Source organism: Nelumbo nucifera, chromosome 8 (assembly GCF_055504915.1).
Source record: "Nelumbo nucifera cultivar China Antique chromosome 8, China Antique-T2T, whole genome shotgun sequence".
NCBI lineage: Eukaryota > Viridiplantae > Streptophyta > Magnoliopsida > Proteales > Nelumbonaceae > Nelumbo > Nelumbo nucifera.
Window position 1 is genome coordinate 17105509 of NC_142656.1, and position 22311 is coordinate 17127819.

General features: G+C 39.2%; 1 protein-coding gene across 1 annotated transcript in view; it reads left to right on the forward strand.

Moving 5' to 3' along the window:
• The first annotated feature begins 525 nt into the window (after positions 1-525).
• Positions 526-22311, forward strand: part of LOC104592554 (protein S-acyltransferase 24-like) — a 59725-nt gene continuing 37939 nt past the window's right edge. Inside the window, exons 1-5 of the mRNA XM_010251982.3 lie at positions 526-1042; positions 1443-1583; positions 3095-3207; positions 11966-12045; positions 12180-12343. Coding sequence (XP_010250284.1) covers positions 764-1042; positions 1443-1583; positions 3095-3207; positions 11966-12045; positions 12180-12343 — 777 coding nt within the window. The 5' untranslated portion in view covers positions 526-763. The remainder of the gene's footprint in view (positions 1043-1442; positions 1584-3094; positions 3208-11965; positions 12046-12179; positions 12344-22311) is intronic.

Below are 22311 nucleotides of genomic sequence, written 5' to 3' on the forward strand. Positions count from 1 at the left end.
ACATCCATTGCTACGAGTGAAGGGAGCAAAGTCAAAGTTGATTACACATAACACCTCCATATACGTACCAGTTCATATTTCATAGGAACGGACCTCTTTGAAAAACTGGTAGTTGAGACTTGGGTGGAAGTCTTCATCCAGAGATCCACTTGGGCCCCCATTATTGGTCCTATTCTCATAATCTATGAGTAGGCCCACGTTCCGATGCATTATTGGGCTTTTGAAAACCGGAGAAATGGAACACTTGCTCCTTGCCACAAGCAACCTCTGGGCTCTGGCCCTCAACGCCAACTGCCATGCCAACGATACTTGGGTTAAATAAGTAAAATTTGATCTTAATACACCAAAATTAATCAGTTTTAATCCGACTGTCAAGATTGAAGATTCATCAAAGGCCCCACACATGCTGCGTTATGGCTGAAAACTAGGTTCCAATCTGACGGTAGGTAAGAAAAAACACTAATTAGTCATTAATCGGGATTTGGTTGGATGATCGAATATGGAAGTGGCTTGGCTTTTGGTATCTGGGTTTACTGTGTTCGGATTTGGCATAACTCAGTCAACACCGTCGGCGACTTCCATCCCCATTCCACCTCTCTGGTATCGTAATTTTGTTTCCTGCAACAAAACCCTAAAACCTGAAATTCCAGCAAAAGGGCGAGTCAAATTAATAATCTAATAAGGACCGAAAAATGCATTTTCGGATTGTGAAAATTTTCGTCGCTTCTGTGGAGATTAGATTACCATCGTGATTCTTGAAGAAATGGCGTCCGAGATCGAGGTTGTTGACGAAGGAGATAGCCGAGATCGCCAGACGGGTCGCACTGGCGGTGGCTCGGCGGAGACGAACGGCGTGGATGAAGGTGATGATAGTCTTCGGAACGATGTGTACACGGCAGCGGCGTATGGTCATATGGAGAAGTTGCATAGGTTGGTGGAGTGTGATGGATGCTCGGTTTCTGAACCGGATGGGCTTGGGTATTATGCGTTGCAGTGGGCGGCTTTGAACAATCGGACCGCGGCGGCGCAATATATTCTCGAGGTCTGGGTGCATTCTGTTTTTTTTCCCTCTTTTTTTTTGGAATTTCCTAGGGGGCCTCGGAGTTGAGTTGTATAATTGGAGGTTTTAAGTTGCAGGCGAGGTTCCCAGGGGAAAAAATGGTTTCTTGTTATCTTTTTAATTTGATAATATGCATAAGACATAAGCTAATATTCTTTGTGAGCTTAACGAAGGGAATGGATATGTTTATGTGATCTTCGGTTGGATTATGAATGTAGGTGCTACCAGTCTTGATTGGTTCTCAGCATAGACGGAATGGGAATTGCTTGTGATCAAATGGAGGACCTTTAGATTGTTTTATAATTATTGTCTGGTTTTTGAAATTGAAGTTTTGGTAGGGAAAATTTAGTATTAAATATATGTTGTTTTTCCCTTTTTCCAGCACGGAGGGGACGTAAATGCAGTTGATCACACTGGACAGACTGCACTGCATTGGAGTGCTGTGCGGGGTGCATTCCAGGTTGCGGAGCTCTTACTCAAGGAGGGTGCTCGTCTCAATGCAGCTGATTTGTATGGCTATCAGGTTAGTTAAATCTGCAAAGAAACTAGGACTTATACGAAAACATATTTGTTGGGGCTTGGGAACTTGTGGAAATAATTGCCTTAATCAGATGCAGGCATTACCAATCTATACTTAGTTTGGTTTCTAGTAACCTGGGCATGGAATCACTGAAGAGGACCTATGGTAATTCAGTGTATTAGATGTTGTCATATGCTGTTATCCATGAACCTAATTTATTGGAAAACAAAGCCATGTGAAGGTTGTTGATTTTCTAGGACAACTATGGCATATGATTCTGGATACTCCTTTCAAAGTTTAAGTTGCTTTTATAGAGTCAAATTTTCCATTGTCATAGTAAAGTAAGAAGTATGAGAAAATGGTTTGTGGTTAAATTAAAAAAGGACAGTTCCAGTGCACAAGGCTCCCCCTGATGTGGGGTCTGGGGAGGGACAGATGTACCCAGCTCCCAGCCTTACCCCTGCATATAGAGAGGAGTTGTTTCCAAGATTTGAACCCTGGTCACCCACCTCCTCACTCACTGCTCCAGAAATCAAACCAGACAAATCTTTGTTACGATCATAATTCCCCACCTCAGCCGACTCATCACCAGCTGCCCGTTGTTTTGAAACAGCCACAGGAAAAGCCAAAATCTGATGCTCATGACGCTGCGAGCCAGTACAGGAATCCACAGAACCATAGCATCGTAAACTATTGTCCTCAGTCTTACCTTCCCCCCGAGTCAGTACCTGTTTTTGTATCTCCTTCGCTTTCATACTTATGAATCTCCCAAACCAAAATGGCAGCATCTCCAGGTCTTCTCTTCCCTGCGTCGATCCTTTATAAAGACTTTGCCTTTTTGAGGAAGTTTGAACTCCTAAGTTTAAAGCCTCTTCTCTTAAGAACCTTTAGCCTATTAAAATAGTGACCGGAGAAAGCCCCTGCACCTTTTGGTTTCAAGTGATTATCCTGCTTAAGCCATTGCCCCAACTACCTGCCCTACCTGCCTCTTTTGCTTTTTTAATTAAAAAACCCCCTTCATCATTTTCAGTTTCCAGGATTCTATGGCGTGCACATACATGCACATATATTCATGCAAATGCAGAGTCTCATCCTGCCCCTGAAAAGAAAGGACTAGCTAGGGTGAATTTTAGTCAGCAGATAATCTGTAAGGCCTAAAATGTTTGGGAAAAGGCCCAATGGCCAATATGTAGGGCTGAACCTGTCGGCCATTCCTGCGTCATGGTGGAACCAGAGTCCTTGTTTTTTGATTCTCAGCTTTTGAATATTTTTCCCCTGGTTTTAGCTTCTTGGATATGCTCATCCCCACTGATGGCCTGAACTGCGATAACTCGAAAATTTTAAACTTTCTTAGTGCATCTGATAGACAATCCTTGGCCCACATTCACATTTTCATCCTTGTTCAATTGGCTTTAGGTTTTATGTTTTATTTAGTGGTTCCATTGTTTAAGCATTTCTTTTAATGCCAAGTGCCACAGATCAATGGTTGCATCTAAAATTTTCCTTGACTGCAGGCAGCTCATGTTGCGGCACAGTATGGTCAGACAGCCTTCCTTCATCATATTGTTACGAAGTGGAATGCTGATCCTGATATTCCTGATAATGATGGAAGAAGCCCTCTACATTGGTAGGTTAAGCTGTGAACTTTATCCATTTTTGTTCTTTTTGTGAACACTTTGAACAAATATGTGTTTATATGCACTACACAAATGGGACGAATATCTAGATATTTTTTTTTTTGATAAATGAGTAAGCATTTTATTAATCCAGTAAATAAGAGTTACCGGCAACCCAAGGAGAGGCATGAGATGCAACCTTTCCTTTAAGATTGATCAGAGCATTACAAAATCAGATGAGGATGATTACAAGGCAGTCCAAAATAAAGAATCCCAAGAGACCCTCTGTTTAGCAAGTGAATCAGCCATCAAGTTTGTTGATCTCCCTACCCATCGGACTCTAATTGTCATATTTCTTGTTATCCATTTGACTTTTTTAAGGATATTTCTATAGCTCCAAATCACAGAGTCCGGATTCAACAATCATCCCACCACCACTTGAGAGTCCCCTTCTATAAACAAATGTTGTATCCCTAGCTGGTTTGCGAGCTGGATTCCTTGTACAGCAGCAAGCAATTCAGCCCTTATGGAATCTCCCAGACCCACGGGACCTGAATATAAAGATATGATGATGCTAGCTTTATTTCTTAGAACTCCTCCTAGACCCAAATGTCCAGGGTTATCTCTGCTACTCCCATCAAAATTCAGCTTAAAAAACTCCTCCCTAGGTGGCATCCATTGTACCAAAAGTCTATTCTTTCTAGTAGAAGTATTAGCCACTGCCAACCAACTCCTCCAAAGGTCATCAAAGGAATAGCTATCAAACAGGTTTAAAGTTTTTAGCCACTGAATTGCCCTTGTCAAAACATAATCCTTAACATTCTGGTGTTTCTTTCTTCCCTAACAGTCCACAAGATTGCTGTTCTGGTACACTTCCACATAATTTTCTCTCTCTTCGTGTGCCACTCAAAGGGAGATGGACTAAACAACAAGCTAATATCAGATGGCAGGTTCCACCTACACTTAAACATCCCAAAAATCCAATTCTATAAAGCTGCAGCAAAGGAACAATAGATCAGTAAGTGGTAACAGTCCTCGCTCTGAGTTTTACAAAGGACACACCAATTAGGGGATAAACATCAGTTTGGTCTCTTCCTTTGCAGGTTTTCAAAGGTATTAATCTTACCATAGTAGACTTCCGAACAGAAAACAACAATCTTTGGGGGAATGGGTCTAGTCCAGGCTTCTTTAACTGGGAAAGCTTGGGGTGCAGGAGAAGAGCAAAGGGATTTGAAAAAAGAGAAGCAAGTAAAAAAGACTTTCAGGTTAGGGGTCCATATTCTTAAATTAGAATTGGGGGGATCCAAACAAACGGACTCAAGTGATGAAAATAGTTCTAGTTTCTAAGGCACAAGTAGATTCATTATGACTTAACCCTCTTCGAAAACCAAAATCCCAGTTCAAGGCCAACGGAGAGGCTAAGGAAGAGGTAAACTTGGAAATCATGAATATATATATATATATATATATATATATATATATATATTTGATAAATGAGAGTAGTTTTATTAATTCAAAAAATAGTAGTACATTCAGCCTAGGAAGAGGCATGAGGTGTTACCTCCCCCTAGGACTTAGTCATAAACACTAAACAAACACAAGCCTGAAACACAGTTACAAAGTGGCCCAAAACAGATCTCCCCTTGACACCCCTTGCTTGGCCAAAGAATCAGCCATTGCATTTGCTGATCTGCTGACCCACTGAAACCTGACTGACATATTCCTTGTCAGCCATTTAACTTTCTTTAACAGATCCCTGTAGCCCCAACAAGCTGTCTCTGGACTTGTCAACCAGCCCACTACTACCTTGGAATCCCCTTCTACTATCAAATTATTCACTCCAAGTTGACTGACCATCTGTATACCTTGTACCGCTGCTAGTATCTCTGCCCTTACAGAATCACCAACACCCACTGATCCTGAAAATAAAGACAACATGTTGCTATCTTTGCCTCTCAGAATCCCTCATATTCTAGATGGCCCTGGGTTACCTTGGCAGCTACCATCAAAATTCAGTTTTACCACTCCATCCGGTGGGGATTCCCATTCAGCTTGTGATTTGTTCTTTGTGGAGACTGTAGAAGCCACTGCTGCCCAGTTTCTCCTTGAGTCATCAAACGAGTAATCTGCCAACAAGTGTGAAGATTTTAGCCACGAGACTGTCCTTGTCATTATGCATTCCTTAATTTCAGCAAGACTTTTTTCCTTTTCTTGAAATATTCTAGCATTTCTCTCCTCCCATAAAGTCCACAAGGTAGCGGCTTTGATACACTTCCACATTAGCTTCCCTCTTTTTGTCAATCTCCCAAAGGCAGCCAGAATGAACAGTAGCTTTACTTCGGAGGGAAAGTTCCACCTGCACCCAGATAGTGCAACAACCCAGTTCCAAATATTGGCAGCCAAAGAGCACGATATCAATAAATGGTTACAGTCTTCACCCTTCACTTTACACAAGAAGCACCAGTTTGGGGACAAACACAAGTAAGGTTTCTTCTTTTGCAAGTTTTCCACCGTATTGATCTTACCCAAGTAGGCTACCCAACAGAACACTGCTATTTTAGGAGGAATTGGCCTTGACCAGACCTCTTTAACAGGGAACACCTGAGAGGAGGGATTGGAGCAGAGGGCTTTAAAGAAAGAAGCACAAGTGAAGGAGCCAACCGAGGTTAAAGACCAAACCCTTTTGTCCAGGTTAGGGGGGTCCAGGCACACTGAGTCTAGAAGCAACAAGAGCTCTGAAACACAAAGAAGTTCTTCATCCCTTAACCCTCTTCGAAACCCAAAATTCCAGTTTAAATCCAAAGGGCGAACCGGGGGGGAAAGAAACCATGAAATTGGTTTCTTTTTAAAGAGGGAGATGGAATAGAGAGAAGGAAAGCGGTCTTTTAGGGGTTGAGTGCTCACCCAAATATCTTCCCAAAAAAGAATGGAGTTTCCAGAACAAGCATCATACCTTACAAATATGAGGAACTTTGGGAGAATGCCATAAATAGCCTTCCAAGGTGTTGTGAGCGAAGCCCTTCGGGATACCTCCTCATCCCAACCTGATTCAGAACAGTCATGGATACTCTTCACTACTTCATGCCACAACCTCTCCCTCTCCAAGGGCCACCTCCAAAGCCACTTACCCAAAAGAGCTTCATTCTTACTCACCATATTCCCTAAGCCTAGGCCTCCTTCATTTTTGCTTCTACTCACCACCGCCCACCTAATCAAGTGATCTTTTTTCTCTTCCCCAGGTTCCCATAAGAAGTCCCTCATCAGTTTTTCAAACCTCTATCCCTCCCTTTCTCTATATGGCAACCTTCTCAAACGGAGAGACACATCACTACTTTTGTATTATATCAGTGTCTTCAGAATATTTGAGTACTATATGACTGCATTTAGAACTATCTTTATTGGGGCTCATGGATTCTTATACTTACCAGTCATGGGTTCCAGAACTTGAAGCATTAGCTTTGTAATGTTGTTATGGACGCATTCGTGGGGAAGAAGTACCGCCGCCGACAGCAGCGGTAACGTGGGACCCTCATAAGATTATCTAGCTAGCCACAGTTCATCTTACCTTTTCTTTATCTTATCTGCTTTCTTACTCTTATCTTATCTATTCCAATAAGGATTAGTATAGAGTCTGATTTATCTTAGGGAGTTTTTATCCTTCTTGAGTAGGGAGTCTTATCTATCTTATCTGTAAGCAGTTTAGTTATCAAGGAGTCTTCCTACAAGGAGGACTCTTACCTCTTGTAATCTCCTATTTAAGGAGCTGAAATTATTGAATAAGGATATCAAATTTCCAGTCAAGAAAGAGAGCAAAAGGAGAGTTTGGTGATCTCTTGGACAAATCACCCTCTAGGACGCCAAGATAGGTTCGGCTAGGAAGGGGAGGAACAAGGGAAAACAGGAGCTTTCCCCCGTGGACCGACCCGTGACGCGATCCTACGCGCGGACCCATAACATCTTGGTATCAGAGCCTACCGTCATGGGAGATCTGGAGCAGCTATCATCCAGGGTCCACGAATTGGAGCATAGGCTCGTGGAAACCAGCGTGGAGGTTTGTGAGGTCAAAGACGATGTCCGGGAGCTGCGACGCTTGTTGGAATCGTATTTCTCTAACAAGGAGAGGAATCCAGAAGGGGCTGTAACCACAAACAGCCGTCGACCAGACTTGACAGAGTTGTCCGGTGAACAACAGGTCGTCCCCCCGGTAGCTGCGGGCGTTTCCAAGTACAACAGGCTAGAGTTCCCTTCATACAGCGGCGTCGGAGATCCTTTGGGATGGCTGTACAGATGCGAGCAGTTCTTCCGCAACCAACGGATAGGGGACAGCGACAAGGTAAGCTTGGCCGCATTCCACATGACAGAGGAGGCGCAACTCTGGTTTTATAAATTAGAGCAGGAGGAACCCGGGCTCAGTTGGACCCAATTCAAATCCTACTGCCTCCTCAGGTTTGGGCCCCCATTGACGAGCAACCCGTTGGATGATTTGATCAACCTCAAACAGACGGGAACGGTGGCTGAATACCAGCGCCAATTCTAGACCCTCCTTGCCAGAGAAGCTTCGGTACGACCGGACCAGCAGGTAGACACGTTCACCGTAGGGTTAGCAGAACCCTTAGGGTGGATGTGGAGATGCAACACCCCCCCAACCTGGTTATAGCCATGAATCTAGCTCGCGCCTTCGAACGAAAGATGCAACTCAGCCGTGGAACCTTCAGTATGGGGCGGCCTCCAACCGCATGGGCATCCCCGGAACCACTCGGAATGGCTCCATCTTCAGCAGCCAGCCAAGAACGGAAACCACAGACGAGCCACAATTCCATATCAGCATCCAGTGAGGTGAGCAGTGTTATTGCACCCTCTATTAAGCACTTGTCCAGGGCTGAGATGGCGGAACGCAGGGCGAGGGGATAGTGTTTTAATTGTGATGAACTCTACTCAGCAGGGCACAAGTGCAAGAGACTTTTCTGCCTCCTGGTGGAACAAGAGGACGATGAGGATGAACCCCCTTCATTGGAACCCGATCCAGGAGGGCTAAATCATTCCACCCATCCTGGATTCCCTTGATTGAACTCCAAGACACATATCCAGATTTCGAGCTTGAGGACAAGCTCGTAGTCCAGGAGGGGAGTAATGTTATGGACGCTTTCGTGGGGAAGAAGTACCGCCGCCGGCAACAACAGTAACGTGGGACCCTCATTAGATTATCTAGCTAGCCACAGTTCATCTTACCTTATCTTTATCTTATCTGCTTTCTTACTCTTATCTTATCTATTCCAATAAGGATTAGTATAGAGTCTGATTTATCTTAGGGAGTTTTTATCCTTCTTGAGTAGGGAGTCTTATCTAGGAGTCTTATCTATCTTATCTGTAAGCAGTTTAGTTATCATGGAGTCTTCCTACAAGGAGGACTCTTACCTCTTGTAATCTCCTATTTAAGGAGCTGAAATTATTGAATAAGGATATCAAATTTCCAGTCAAGAAAGAGAGCAAAAGGAGAGTTTGGTGATCTCTTGGACAAATCACCCTCTAGGACGCCAAGATAGGTTCGGCTAGGAAGGGGAGGAACAAGGGAAAACAAGAGCTTTTCCCCATGGACCGACCCGTGATGCGATCCTACGCCCGGGCCAATAACAAATGCACTACAAAATAGTGCTGATTGATATTTTCTTGATGTTAATGGAGGTCTTGATTGATCAAAACAGAAAAAAGGAAAAAAGATGGAGGTCCTATGCATTCTTTTTTTTTTTTTGAAAGGTAAGATAAATTTTATTAGAAACCAGCAAGCTTATAGTACAACAGCTCTCTAGCTTCAAAGAGAACAGCCAAGAGGTCCTACGCATTCTCATTCACTTATTCGAAGAGAAAGCTAGAGTTAGGGCCCAACCAAAGCTTTCAGAACAAGAACGTAGTAATGAATAAATCTACATCCTCGAGGATGTTCGTTGATAACCGAGCAAGGTCTCCAGCAAAATACTGAGCATGGGTTATGCTTTCATCTGGAAAATTAGAAAATTTAGAAAGAAAATCAGCCCAAAAGTCAATAGTGAAATTGCTTGATCGTTGAACTTCATAGTTATGACAGTCAGGCCACCTTTAGATGTTGACATTGTGTCACTTTGCAAACTCTACTTCCCATCTAATGCTTCTAACTCTGACAAAGGCTGTGTTTGTTTGCGGTGTAAATACAAAATTACACCAATGGAGTTTAACAACTGCCAGATTTCTGAGTGTAAAAAGCAAATTGGCTTTATACTTATTTTAAACTCTTGTTCGTTTGGATGATTGATGTAAAAGGTGCATTGCTTAAGCCTTTGATTGCTCAATCCCTATCCTCTTTTCTCCACTCCAACATTGAGCATGATCTTCAAAAGCCTAAGCCACAATTGGGATTAAATGCTTTCATTTTCATCGTAGAACAAGAACCCCTATTTTTCTATGATGAAAATCAGTGGATGAATGATGAATTGGTGTTAAATATTTGCAAGACTTTAAAAGGGAAAACATGAGAAAGAACAAGAGCTTTGTAGGATTTCTAGATGAAATCTGATAACAGGAAAACCCACGGAAAATCAATTTCTAGACGAAATTTGTCTTTGGGATTGAAATCTTCAGTATATGTGACAAGAGCTTTGTAGGATTTAGGCTTATAGACTGAGACTCCGGCCTTGGGATTGAAATCTGGAGCTTCTTTGTCACAACTCCGAACCACGTGGTTGCAGAAGCTTTTCTCTTGTCCAAGACATGTCTGGGTTTTCACTACCGACCAACTGATTCCATCTCGGAATCTTGGACATCACGTCGTGGTGGCCGCCAACTGACTGAAGCCGTGATCGTGATCACAATCGGACGACTGAGGTCATGGTGGCTGTCGCAGTCATGGTTGTTCTTGGAGTGAGAGAGAGAGAGAAAGAGAATCACATTCATGGACCCCCTATTTAGTAATGTTGTTCATTCATTCATCCTAATAAAATATCTTCTTAAAAAGCAATTAAAATTATAAAATCATTATTTTTTGTTTGAGAATTAAGAATTTAAGACCCTAACATGGACTTGTTTGGGCTTTGCCTTGAGGGGCGTGGCACAAAGGTGGCTTGTAGAATCAGTATGTTTACATCACTGTAGCTACTTGAAGTAATGCAATTGAGAAAAAAAGAGATTTTCGGTTTTACATGCTTGAAAATGTTTTATATGTTTGATTTTATTATTAAATTCTCATTTGAATATGCTTTACATGTTATGTTTATGTATTTTAATTTTAGATAATAGTTTTTTAAAACATTTATTTTAAAATTTAAGTTTATATTTTTTATTAATATTATGTTTAATGTTTTTTTTTTTTAATTTTTATTTTTTTTTGAAAATTTTGGCATTTTTTTTTATTTTCTGACTTTTTTTTTTAGCTTGTTTTTATTTTTTATTTTTGCGCCTTGCTTCAAAAAGGGCACACACCTTGCCTTGCGCCTTGCTTCAAAGAGGCACGCGCCTCGCCTTGCGCCTTAGGCACAAATTGACCCCTGCGCCTTGTGCTTTTAAAATACTGCACTCACCAGATTCATGATGGAGAAGCAGCGGCGCTGACGAAGATTGAAACAACAGGATTGAGACGGAGCATTTTGGAGGAGAAGAGAGCTATTATTGGGAGAACTACCTTTACACCGATGGAGAGACAAAAAGAGGTTTTTACATTGATTCTCGATGTACAAATACGATTAAATGGTTGTGAGACAAAGAGGGGGGGGGGTCCTTGGAGACTGAAGCATTATCTGACAGAGGCTTGGGATTCTTTGAATTGTTTGAATGCTAACATAGTTTGGATTCCTAGGGAACAGAATCATACTGCAGATGGCCTAGCTAAATTTGGTGTGTACTTGGAACATTTGTATAGCGACAAGCTTCCTCCGTTGTAACTAGTAGGGGTTCTTCCCCTGCTTTGTATATCTCCCCTTGTTCCCTCTCTTTTTCTTAATGAAATCTGGTTAAATTTTCTTAAAAAAAAATTCTTGATGTAAAAATCTATCAAAAAGCTCATTTACATTGATATTCATTGTTATTTTACACCCCAACCAAACAGTCGTAAAACTGAACCAGAGTGTAAGATTACATTGAACCAAATTTTACACCGCTTCCAAATGCAGCCAAAAGAACAGGCTGTAGCTCTGGATAACAGCAAGGTGATGGACCCTCCGAGGCTCCAAAGACACTTGCATCATACCTACTGATTCTTTACCTTAACGAGCTATTAGCATTTAGGTTATGCCTTGACACTAGCATCTTAGAAACAAATGAGTTACTTCCTCAACAACCTTTTTTTATTGGAAATGGTACTTCCTCAATAGCTCCGCTGCTGAAAATAGTCTATGAATAAAAAACTCATGTCACTCGAATCATATCTAGTTGATGAGCATATCTAGTATGAGCAATATACCCTATACATTTTGTTACATAGAAGCAGTATCACTGTACTGCTTCTATGACAAGGCCATAATCTGCGTCAGCTGCTAGATATGGATGATAAGTTCCTAAGGTATGATTTTAAGTTTTTAAGTTTTTTCTTTTCTGTATCTTTTATGACAGTCATAAACATGTCTGTGTGGCCTATACATTGATCACAAGTTTCTTTGGCAGCATGGAAAATTTTTGAGTGTTTGCAGATGTTACTCTCTTTTAGCTTTTACTTTTCCATGGCCAATGGTCCTCATGCTAGGAAAATTTCACTTATTTTCAGTGAGCAAAATAATTTTGCACTGTTTTTTATTGTTATCTTTGCAGGGCTGCTTATAAAGGTTTTGCTGATTGTATACGGCTTCTTCTATTTTTGGATGCACATAGAGGACGCCAGGATAAAGAAGGTAAGCTTCATCTGTTCCTTGCTTAATAATTACTTAACAGCTTTAAATAAGTTAGATTCCACTCTTTATGTTTTTTAGATTGTTTTGTATGAGTGTCAATGTTCCTTACCCTTGTTTTACCTTATTTTTTTTAGGTTGCACTCCCCTCCATTGGGCTGCCATTAGAGGGAACTTAGAGGCATGCACGGTGCTAGTGCAAGCAGGGAAGAAGGAGGACTTGATGGTGACTGATAACACTGGATTTACACCAGCACAACTTGCTTCTGATAAGAATCACAGACAAGTTTCTTTTTTCCTTGTAGGTATTCCATAAATGAAGAGATTTCCATGTTTGTTCATGGTTTTACTTGAGATATTATTCAACAATTTGTTACTCTTCATTCTAGATACTTAAGTATTAGCACTATAACATGTGGGCTTTGACACGAGTTATTTTCTCTGGGTGACACAAAGTTGCTTTCTGATCTTATGCCAAACTGGAAGAAACTACAAAAGGAAAACACCATGATCTACTTATAAAATAGGAAAACATGACAGGATAAAGAACTCCATAGAGATGTTTCCTGATTTTTTTTTGTACTGATGAATTACTTTCAGTTCATAAAAGTCGGTTCAACATGAAACTATTTACTTTTAAACTAGTATCTAAGAAGGAGATGGAGTTCGTGCAGCAAACAACTTGGAGAAGATATTTGAAAGCTGAAGCAGAAGACCTGCTATTTGAAAGGATTAAAATGAAAGGAAACCTTACTCTGAATATCAGAGAGATGAGGAAAGCTGTGATACTACTGGTTGGGTGTGAAGTGATTGAATGGTTCAAACTCTTCGTGGAGGGTGCACTTCAAAACAACAGAGAGGTAGATTGGAAAAGCTCAAAAGAAGTGGCAGAGAGAAGTTATTTCACAGAGACAAGGAGGAACAAGAGTAATTTCTTAGCCGTGTTTGAGTTTTTTGAAGGGGGAGGAAACAACTGGTGTGTTTGCCTGAAGGGGGAATGGTTCAAGCTGGCTGGAAATCAAAGATATATTGTAGGAGTTTTTTAGTCAGATGGAGGAAAAGAGCTAAAAAAGACAGATGAAGAGATGGGGGAATCGTCTAAGGAGAAGGATTTAGGGGCAAATCTTTGGTGAATGGTTTGGGTGTTGGTAAAATTCACTAAAGAAACGAGAAGGCAGATTGGGGAAAGTAACTAGTGGCAGTATTGAAGAAGAGATAGCAGCAGCTTTAATTAAAATTTGAAACTGAAGAGCCCTGTTTTAATACACCATTTGGAGATTGCAAAGCTGTGATTGACTTGTTGGAGGATGAGTTAGATGTTAATGCAGTAAACTTTCAGTTAGAAAATGAGCTGTTACAGTTATGAGATGATCCCTTGTTTCAGATTCAAAGGATTTTGAAGTGCTGGATGGAGTTATGGTTCAAATTGCTAGGCTGCCATTCCACCTGTGGAAGACAGAGGTCTTCAAGTCTATTGTTTCTATATGCAAAGCTCGACTTGCTGGTGTTTTCCTTTTAGACCTCTGGTCAGCGGCCATAAGTCTGAATGGAGATAAACCTGAAGCAATACCAAGGAAGGTCAAAATCTATGCTGATAACTGCTTTTATTCAGCTTGGCTCTTGACCTCCAATGAAGCTACCTGTAGAGGGATTCCAGAAGAACAGAGGAAGAGAAGATAGAGGAACAATACCTGTGTGGAAGCCAGGGATTAGCTGATTTCAAATTGGCTGAGATTTACACGGAAATGGAAGGTCTGGGAAAGAAGAATGAAAAAGAGATACTTACAGGGGACACACTTGGGTGTGCAAGAAAAAACAAAAGTAGGGCGGTGCAGAACCTACACCCAAGCTCTGGCAGGTGGAGTTATTACAAGGCCAGCTGTTCAGCAACCATGTGATGACCTCCAAAGAAACGCTGTAAATTTCCTTCACTCTAAACAAATACAGCTCAACACTACCCGTAACTTCAGATCTGATGTGGATGGCGAGACGACCTTGTATTTTGATGGGAGTGCTTTTGGAAACCCAGGTACAGCAGGTATTGGAGGTGTAATTCGAAATAGAAATGGTATCAGTTGGGCTTTTAGTGGGCTGATTGGAATTGCCTCGTCAACAAAGGCAGATGTCTTGGCGGCTCTAACCAGCATCAGGATTGCAAAAGACATGGGTTTACGAAGTCTTACCATTAAAGGAGATTCAGCCAACACCATTAACTGGCTTTCTAGTCCTGACAGTGGGCCTTGGGCCTTAGCTCACTACCTAGCTGAAGCAAAAGACATTCTTGCTTCTTTAAGTGGCCAGGTGGTCTGGATTCCAAGGGAGCTAAACTCTGAAGCCGATAGTGTAGCTAAATCTGGTGCTCACAGGGATTTTCTCTTTAGTGATAGCTCTATGCCTTTGTAATTTTTTGTGAGTTTTATCTGTCGTGTACATTGCCTCATGTACCTTTCCTTTTGAATAAAGTTAACATTTTTCTCAAAAAAAAAAAAACCTTAAACACTCTTGGGCCTAATGCTAGACCTAGGGGTGGCCATGAGATGAGCTCTTCATGAGCTACTCTAGCTCGGCTCGGCTCGGTTTCAGCCGAGCTCGAGCCCAATTTATAGGCTCAATTAATAAATGAGCGGAGCTCGAGCCTACTAGATCTCGGCTTGTGAGGCTTTTGAGCCGAGCTCGAATATATATATATATAAATTATAGAAAATAATATATATATATAATAAAAATATTATAATTCTTAATTTTTTAAATATCAAATAAAAAATATTTTATGTATATAATTTTTTATTTTTATAAAACATTTTTTTTCTCAAGTTGAGTTCAAGTCAAGCCGAGCTCGAGCTTACGAATTTTTGACTCAAGCCAAGCTCGAGCTCAAGGTTCTAGCTCGAACCGAGCTCGAGCCTTGTAGTACTTTGGCGAGCTGAGCTCGAGCCTGGTACTATTCGGCTCGGCTCAGCTTGAATCCACCTTGCCTAGACCGAATGGGCCAGAACTGGTTATACTAGATGGATGCCTGATAGAAGAACTGTTGGTCTTAAAGGCATGCTTGAATGGGCCCAAATCTTTAGAAACTGTGGCCGGGTGGATTTTGAAACTGGGTGGCCAAAGCCGGTTTTAAAGGCATTGTCAATATGGGCCTGCCATTGGGCTCAAATTCTTAGAAAATAAGGCTGGGCATAGTTTGAAACAGGGTGGGGTATTTGAAGTAGAGAGAACACGTGATCATTTAAGTGAGCATGTGAATAGGGGAGAGATGGTAGATCATTTCTCAGGTCTATCATCTTCCCAAACAAACCAGATTTGAAACTGGCCTTCTCAGGGGAAGTTGTGGTGGAGAAACTTGCCTGGAGACTGAGGTTAGTCTCTTATTCCACAACTTCAGAGCATAGAAATCCTAGATAAGAACGAAGGGAAGCAGAAGAAGATGATTATGAATCAGATTGGGTAAACTGCAAAGAAGAAAAGGAGAAAGAGGAAGCTTATTATGTGGAATCTAGCATTGACAGTGTAGAGAATAGTTTGAAGAAGAGTTTCCTGTCCACAGCAAAACTTGGGGCTAATTTATTGTTTAGAGATGAGCCATTGACTCAAATTGAGAAATCTTTGGAACCTTGGAAAAGCTTGGGTTTGGAAGGTGATCCCCAGGGTGTGGTGAACACAGTGACTAAAGTTAGAGGAGAACCTGTACTGAGTTTTTAGAACAAGGATAGGGTGTCCGTAGTACGAGTAAATCTTCTCCCTTCTCGGACGGCAAAGCTATAGATACCCCCACTGTGGACGGGGTGTCTCAAAAAGTTGTGGAATTAGGAGTTCAAAAGCTGATAATTTAAGGAAGAGACTCCATGATGTTTCAGAAATGAGATAAAAAAGTTTAGAAGGCTTTCAAAGGATATGCAGTTACTGTTCCTTTGGACTCCAAGGATGACTAACAGTCTTGCAGATCAATTAGCAAAACAAGGGGTTAACTGAGAGCAGTGTTTTTGGGCCCAGTTGTTATTATTAAAAGGAAAAGTCACTTGTTTTGTTTCTTGGTTCAGTTGTAGGGGGGTAGTCGAGGCTGCTCATGTGTTGTACTCTTACTTTTTTCCTTAATTAATAAAATCTATGTTTTTTACTGATAAAATATATTATACACATTCAAATACTAAATTGAAGAAAATTATCAATTCACCTACGTGGTTCAGTGGTCAAATGAGACCATGGTCTTTGTAAACATGAGTGCTAGGGTTCAAATCTTCTCATCCTCAAAGCATTTTGGGATTTATTTTAGAGCACTGATTCTTTAGTCTGAGAACAGAATCATGTTTGGTAGACCCTTTTTTTTTAAATCAATTTGTAAATAGAAAAACTCAAACCATCTCAGAATTACACGTACAAGTACCTATCATAACTCATTGTCCACTAAGAACGAGGTTTGCAATCCATTTTTTCCCATAAAAAAATATCAAGCCTAGACATTATCCTTATTTAATGATCAAAATAAACCAGTAAGAATATAGCCCAACAGGTTACTACGAGACCGCAACCACATGTAGTGATTGCTAATAATTGGATCCTTCTCTGTGATTGGTCGGGATATGGTTCATTTGGAGGAATGATGGGTTCTTCATTGGGGATGTACTGATCAACCCATGTAAAATCATTTTCATGTGCCTACAAAATAAGTATTATATTCAAATAACATTAATTGATCAATTAGAATGATGAAAGAAATGCATGAATACAACACATGAACTTACCACCACAGACGGGCATTTGTAAAACCAACGGCCATAATTCTGTTCAGCCCTGGCCATAAATAGTTGCATCCTCCCTTTTGACAGGAACAGATTGGTCTGTCAATTTTTCCTTGCATATCTTGAAGATGTATATACATGCACACAGATGAACCCAAATTTCAATGAAATGTCACAAATTCGAGTAAAATTAAAAAAAAAAGGTCAAATGTCAAAAAAGTGAACAGTCCATCTGCCACATTGCTAATTGATTTGCTATTTCAAAAAAAAAAAAATCAAATGTCACTCAAATGTCAGTTCCCAAAATCACAAACATATTAATCAAAATAACAAATAGACAGGCTGGTCTTATATTTGTTCATATCCATGTGCTATCGCTAGTTGATTTGCAATATTACACCGAACTTCTGTCATATTTTGCACATGTCTATCTGCCACATTGACATCGCCATTGCGATTAATCCCCCCATTGTCATTGTTGTCCTCCTCCTCGTCCTCCTCTACTACATGATTTTCATTAGTAAACACATTAGATAAGTCATCATAATACTTGTCTCTCCTTATTTCATCCCTTAAAAATTGTGCAAAGCACAACAAGCAATCACGACACAACATTGTGTCCTAGTTGAATATGAGGGTATTTGGTACAAAATGGGGAACCTTGCCCCTTCAAAACCCCAAAACATTGTTTTATTACATTGCATATGCAACTAATTGAATTTTTCCCTTTCTCCTCTGAATGGTGGTAAGAAACTGGGAAAACTGGCTTAACCAGAGTCCACAAGATAATATTTTCATGTTTGCAAACAAACACATATTAAATGCTTGAATCCCAAACATAATGTAATAAGTTCTCAAATAGCATTCAACTTGCTAGGCGATGTCAATGGGAAGTCAACACCTAGCCAGTGTAAAGCCTCGTAGAACACTCTTGCATCATTTGTAGATCCCTTCCATCCAACATACACAAATGTAAAGCACATATTGAAGCTACATTCACATAACATTCTGTGTGGTTGCTATTTTTTTACCATTATAAGGGAGTTGCCTATTTGCGGGAACACATGCACTCATATGGATGCCATCAAGTGCACCAACGCAGTTCTAAAAAAGTACAATACAATCCCTAGTTAGAGATACTAGTGCAAGTTCAGAAAAGAAACTAGTCGAAACTCGTGCGATGCACGTGATTTTTTAACCGAATTGTAAATTAGAGTTAATGAGATTTTAAAGAGCCCTAGATACTTATAAACACCTTACCACAAAGCAATGTTTTAAAAGTGCAAGGCACGGGGGTCAATTTGTGCCTGAGGTGCAAGGTGAGGCGTGCACCTTTTTTTGACGCAAGGCACAAAAGTAAAAAATGTCAGAAAAATACAAAAACCAAAAAAATAAAAAAAAGCAAAAATATTAAAAATATTAAACATAATATTAATAAAAATATAAAATTTAAATTTTAAAATAAATGCTTTAAAAAACCTATTATCTAAAATTAAAACACATAAACATAACATGTAAAGAATATTCAAATGTGAATTTAAAAATAAAATCAAATATATAAAACACTTTCAAGCATGTAAAACCGACAATCTCTTTTTTTCCTCAATTGCATTACTTAAAGTAGTTATTGTGATGTAAAACATATTACATTCCTGATTTTACGAGCCGCCTTTGTGCCACACCCCTCGAGGCAAGCCCAAACAAGTCCATGTTAGGGTCTTAAATTCTTAGTTCTCACACAAAATAATGATTTTATAATTTTAATTGCTTTCGCTCACTCACCAAAGCTCTGAGAACCTCTATTTGGTAATGTTGCTCATTCATTCGTCCTACTAAAATATCTTCTTAAAAAGCAATTAAAATTATAAAATCATTATTTTGTGTGAGAAATAAGAATTTAAGACCCTAACATGGACTTGTTGGGCTTGCCTTGAGGGGTGTGGCATGGGGGTCTAGGGGCAGAGCCCCTAGCCTAGTCGTTAGGGTAAAAAAAAGCAAAAAGCGCACGGACACCTGGGCTGAGGTGCAAGGCGCATCAGGCGCATTCCTAGGCACACTAGGTGTATGTCTTTTGAAAGGGCTGCGCCTAGGACCTTGGCGAGGCACCTACCCTAAAATTCCCCTTGCTTGTGCGCCTAGGCACGCCTTTTAAATTAATGCCACAAAATTTCATCATAGTTATCCCCCATTTAATCCTTAATCAACTAAGATTTTAATTTGGGCTATCTCATTGGCCAAGATGTTCATTTCTTAAATGCCCTTGATCTTACCATTTATGGACCAATCAAACCCCACCAAATGATCCAAGAGACCAATACCTCTAAAAACCCCATTGTTAGCACCTGATTTTTACTCAATTTGCCATCGAAACCCCAATTTACCCCAAACACCCAATCAGACCGTTCTGATCCTTCTGAAGTACCTAAAAAATCCCCGAACACCATCATCAGACCTAGGACCTCCTAAAATATCTACCCTAAAATTTTAACCCAAGATTCCCCTCTGTTTATTCTTTTACCAAACCAAGATTCCCTTTCGACTTCTCTTGTTAGCTTGAAGCACCCACAACCCAAATCTCCTTGATCCTAACACCTTTAAATCAATTAGACCATACAATTGCGCCCTCGACACACCAAAAACATCTACCCATAAATTTTTAACCTAAAATTCCCCCATTTTCCCCATCATCGAACAAATATTCCATTTTAGATGGCCTCGTTGACCCAAATTCCCATGATTTTGGCCCAACAAAATCAGTCAAATGTTTCCATAAGATCCTAGACACCCTAAAAACCCTACCCACAAAAATTCAGCCCAAAATACCTTTGTTTGCCCCTCCATTACACCAAGATTCCATTTGAAAGCTTTGCATTGACTAGATCAAGTCCTTTTCGGATCTGCCCGAACTCGGCATAATTGGGCCAATCTGATCCTACCAATCAACCCATAATGCTCAAAAACATCACACTACCAAATTTCAACAAAAAAATTCCCTCATTTTCCCCTCCATCACACCAAGATTCTATTTCAAAGTTGATAAATTAACCTAATCACTACTCTAGATCTGCCTAATCTGTGCCTATTTAGGCCAATTTGACCCCACCAATTGATTCAAAATGCCTAAAAACCCCACTGTCAAATTTCAGTAAACAATAACCTTGTTTGCTCTCCATATAAAAAGATTCCATTTTGGCCAATCTCATTGGTCCGTACACGTAAAACCACTGTATATACTCAAATCCATCTCCACCCTTCATTTTTTAACCCAAAATACCCACCATTAGATTAGAATTTTGTTTTGGCCTCCTTAAACCTGAATTGACTAAAATACCCCCAAGCTTACCAAAATACCTAAAATAAATAAATAAATACATACCATAATTAATTACAGTATTTTTTAATGATATTTTTGTTATAAATTACGGTAATTATTTAATTAATAAACAGTAATTATGAAAATACTATTAGTTGATTAATTAATGGCATTTTGATATAATTAATTAGTAATTCATTAATCAACAATATTTTTAATAATTATGGTATTTATTTAATTATTTAACAGTATTAAATGTATTTTTAGTAACAGTATTTTTATTAATTATGGTATTTAATTAAATAAATATCGTAATTAACTAATAAATACTATTAATTAATGTATTGCTAATACTGTTAATTAATTGAATAAATTAAGTAATTATAGAAATATTGTAAAATAATGTTAATTAGTATTGAAAATTAATTAAATAAATTAAATAATTCATTATGAGAGAGGGAGAAGGGAGTGATGAGGTGTTTTCATGAGGGAGCAAAAGAAAGGCTAAAATGAAGAGTGTTTGAGAGTTCTCAGTTGGGGTAAGGGAGAAAGCTCAGGCCATGAATATATAATAAATATAGATTAAGATTTTAAAATTATTATTAATAAATACGAATTTTCTGAAAGTTATTTTCTAGAATTATTAATTGATATAAGTTAAATAATGTTTTTGTTTTTAGTACATTAATAATATTTAAAAAAATTTAAATTATTTATATTTTATATTCTTATTATCAAATATTATTAAATCTATTATAATTATTTTTGTGTTTTTGATAAGATTTTTAAGGTTTTTAAATAATTTCTTTATTTAATCTATTTTATTTGTTTTTATATAATATTTAAATATGATTTATTTATTAATTTTTTAATATCTAAAATATTTAAAATTAGTTATTTACAATATTATTCATCTATTTAAATAATATCATTTTTTAGTTATTTCAATATTACTTATTTATTGAATTTCATAATCCATAAAATTATATGTTACATGATGTGGCATATATATATATATTGAGAGTTCTCCGTTGGGGTAATGGAGAAAGCTCAGGCCATGATGTGGCATCATTCTACTTTAGTGTGTGTGTATATATATATTGAAGCACATCAAACATGCAGATTCATCTAATCGTTACCTTAAAGTGAGAATAGTATCTCGGGTTTGATGCAATCTTGATGGGAGTATCGAAAGAGGAAGGTGGTGAGATAATATCATGTGCTAGAACTACAATTGCCTTTAAATCTATTTTTAAGTGGCAAGGTGCCAACCAGCTGGTTGCCTGGTTGGTAAGGTCTCCTGCTGGTCATAGCAGGGACTTGGGATCGAATCCTGCCTGCACCTGGGTTGGGGGATGGGATATCCCCCGTTGTATAGCCAAAAAGAAATAAAAAAAACTGTTTTTAAGTGTCGACATATTGTCTCACTTGAATGCTGCCAAAGCTCGGCAGTCATCCTATTTGAGATATTTTGACACATGATGGTCAAGAATATTTCCTTTTGTTCATCGACACTAACAAGCGTTGAATCTTTCAACAATTCTTTTCCCTAAGAGTCATACATAAATTTCCAAAGACATGGATTTCCATTCTAAAAGCACCTTTACATCTCTAACCTCTCATTGTGTCCTTGAAGTACCTCATGGAGGTACCTTGCTCTGTTGTCAGAATCAAAACGTTTTGGCTCCTTTACCAAAAAATCTTGACATAGATCATTCCAATCATCACCAGTTCCATTACCATCATTTGCATGGGTTAGATTCATATTGGCCTGTAGTAGTCACAAGTCTATTCAATTTGAATTCAATATCAAATGGAAACAAGAATTAAAAGAATTATTACCACAACTGGACAGACAGTGACCAAAGCAATTCAACACCATAGGGACGAGTTTGTTTTAACAGACAATAGTGCCAAGGTAAGTTGCTCAAAACAACTACTAGTTTTAACATCACAAATAAAGAGTGAATCTGACTTGTTCATTCATCACTGTCATCATCATCTAACAACCAACTCCTCCTTTCCTTGGATGTTTTAATAACCAATTCCCTCCAGCTACACTCATGCAATAGGCTTGCTATCTTCCAATACTTCTTCTTTGTAGTACCTTCCATCTCATTTAAGATATCTACAACATTCTCAACTGAATAAGGATCAACATCCATCGTAGAAGTACAGCTTGGCTCAGCAACTGTTTGGGATTTAGAACGCTCTGTG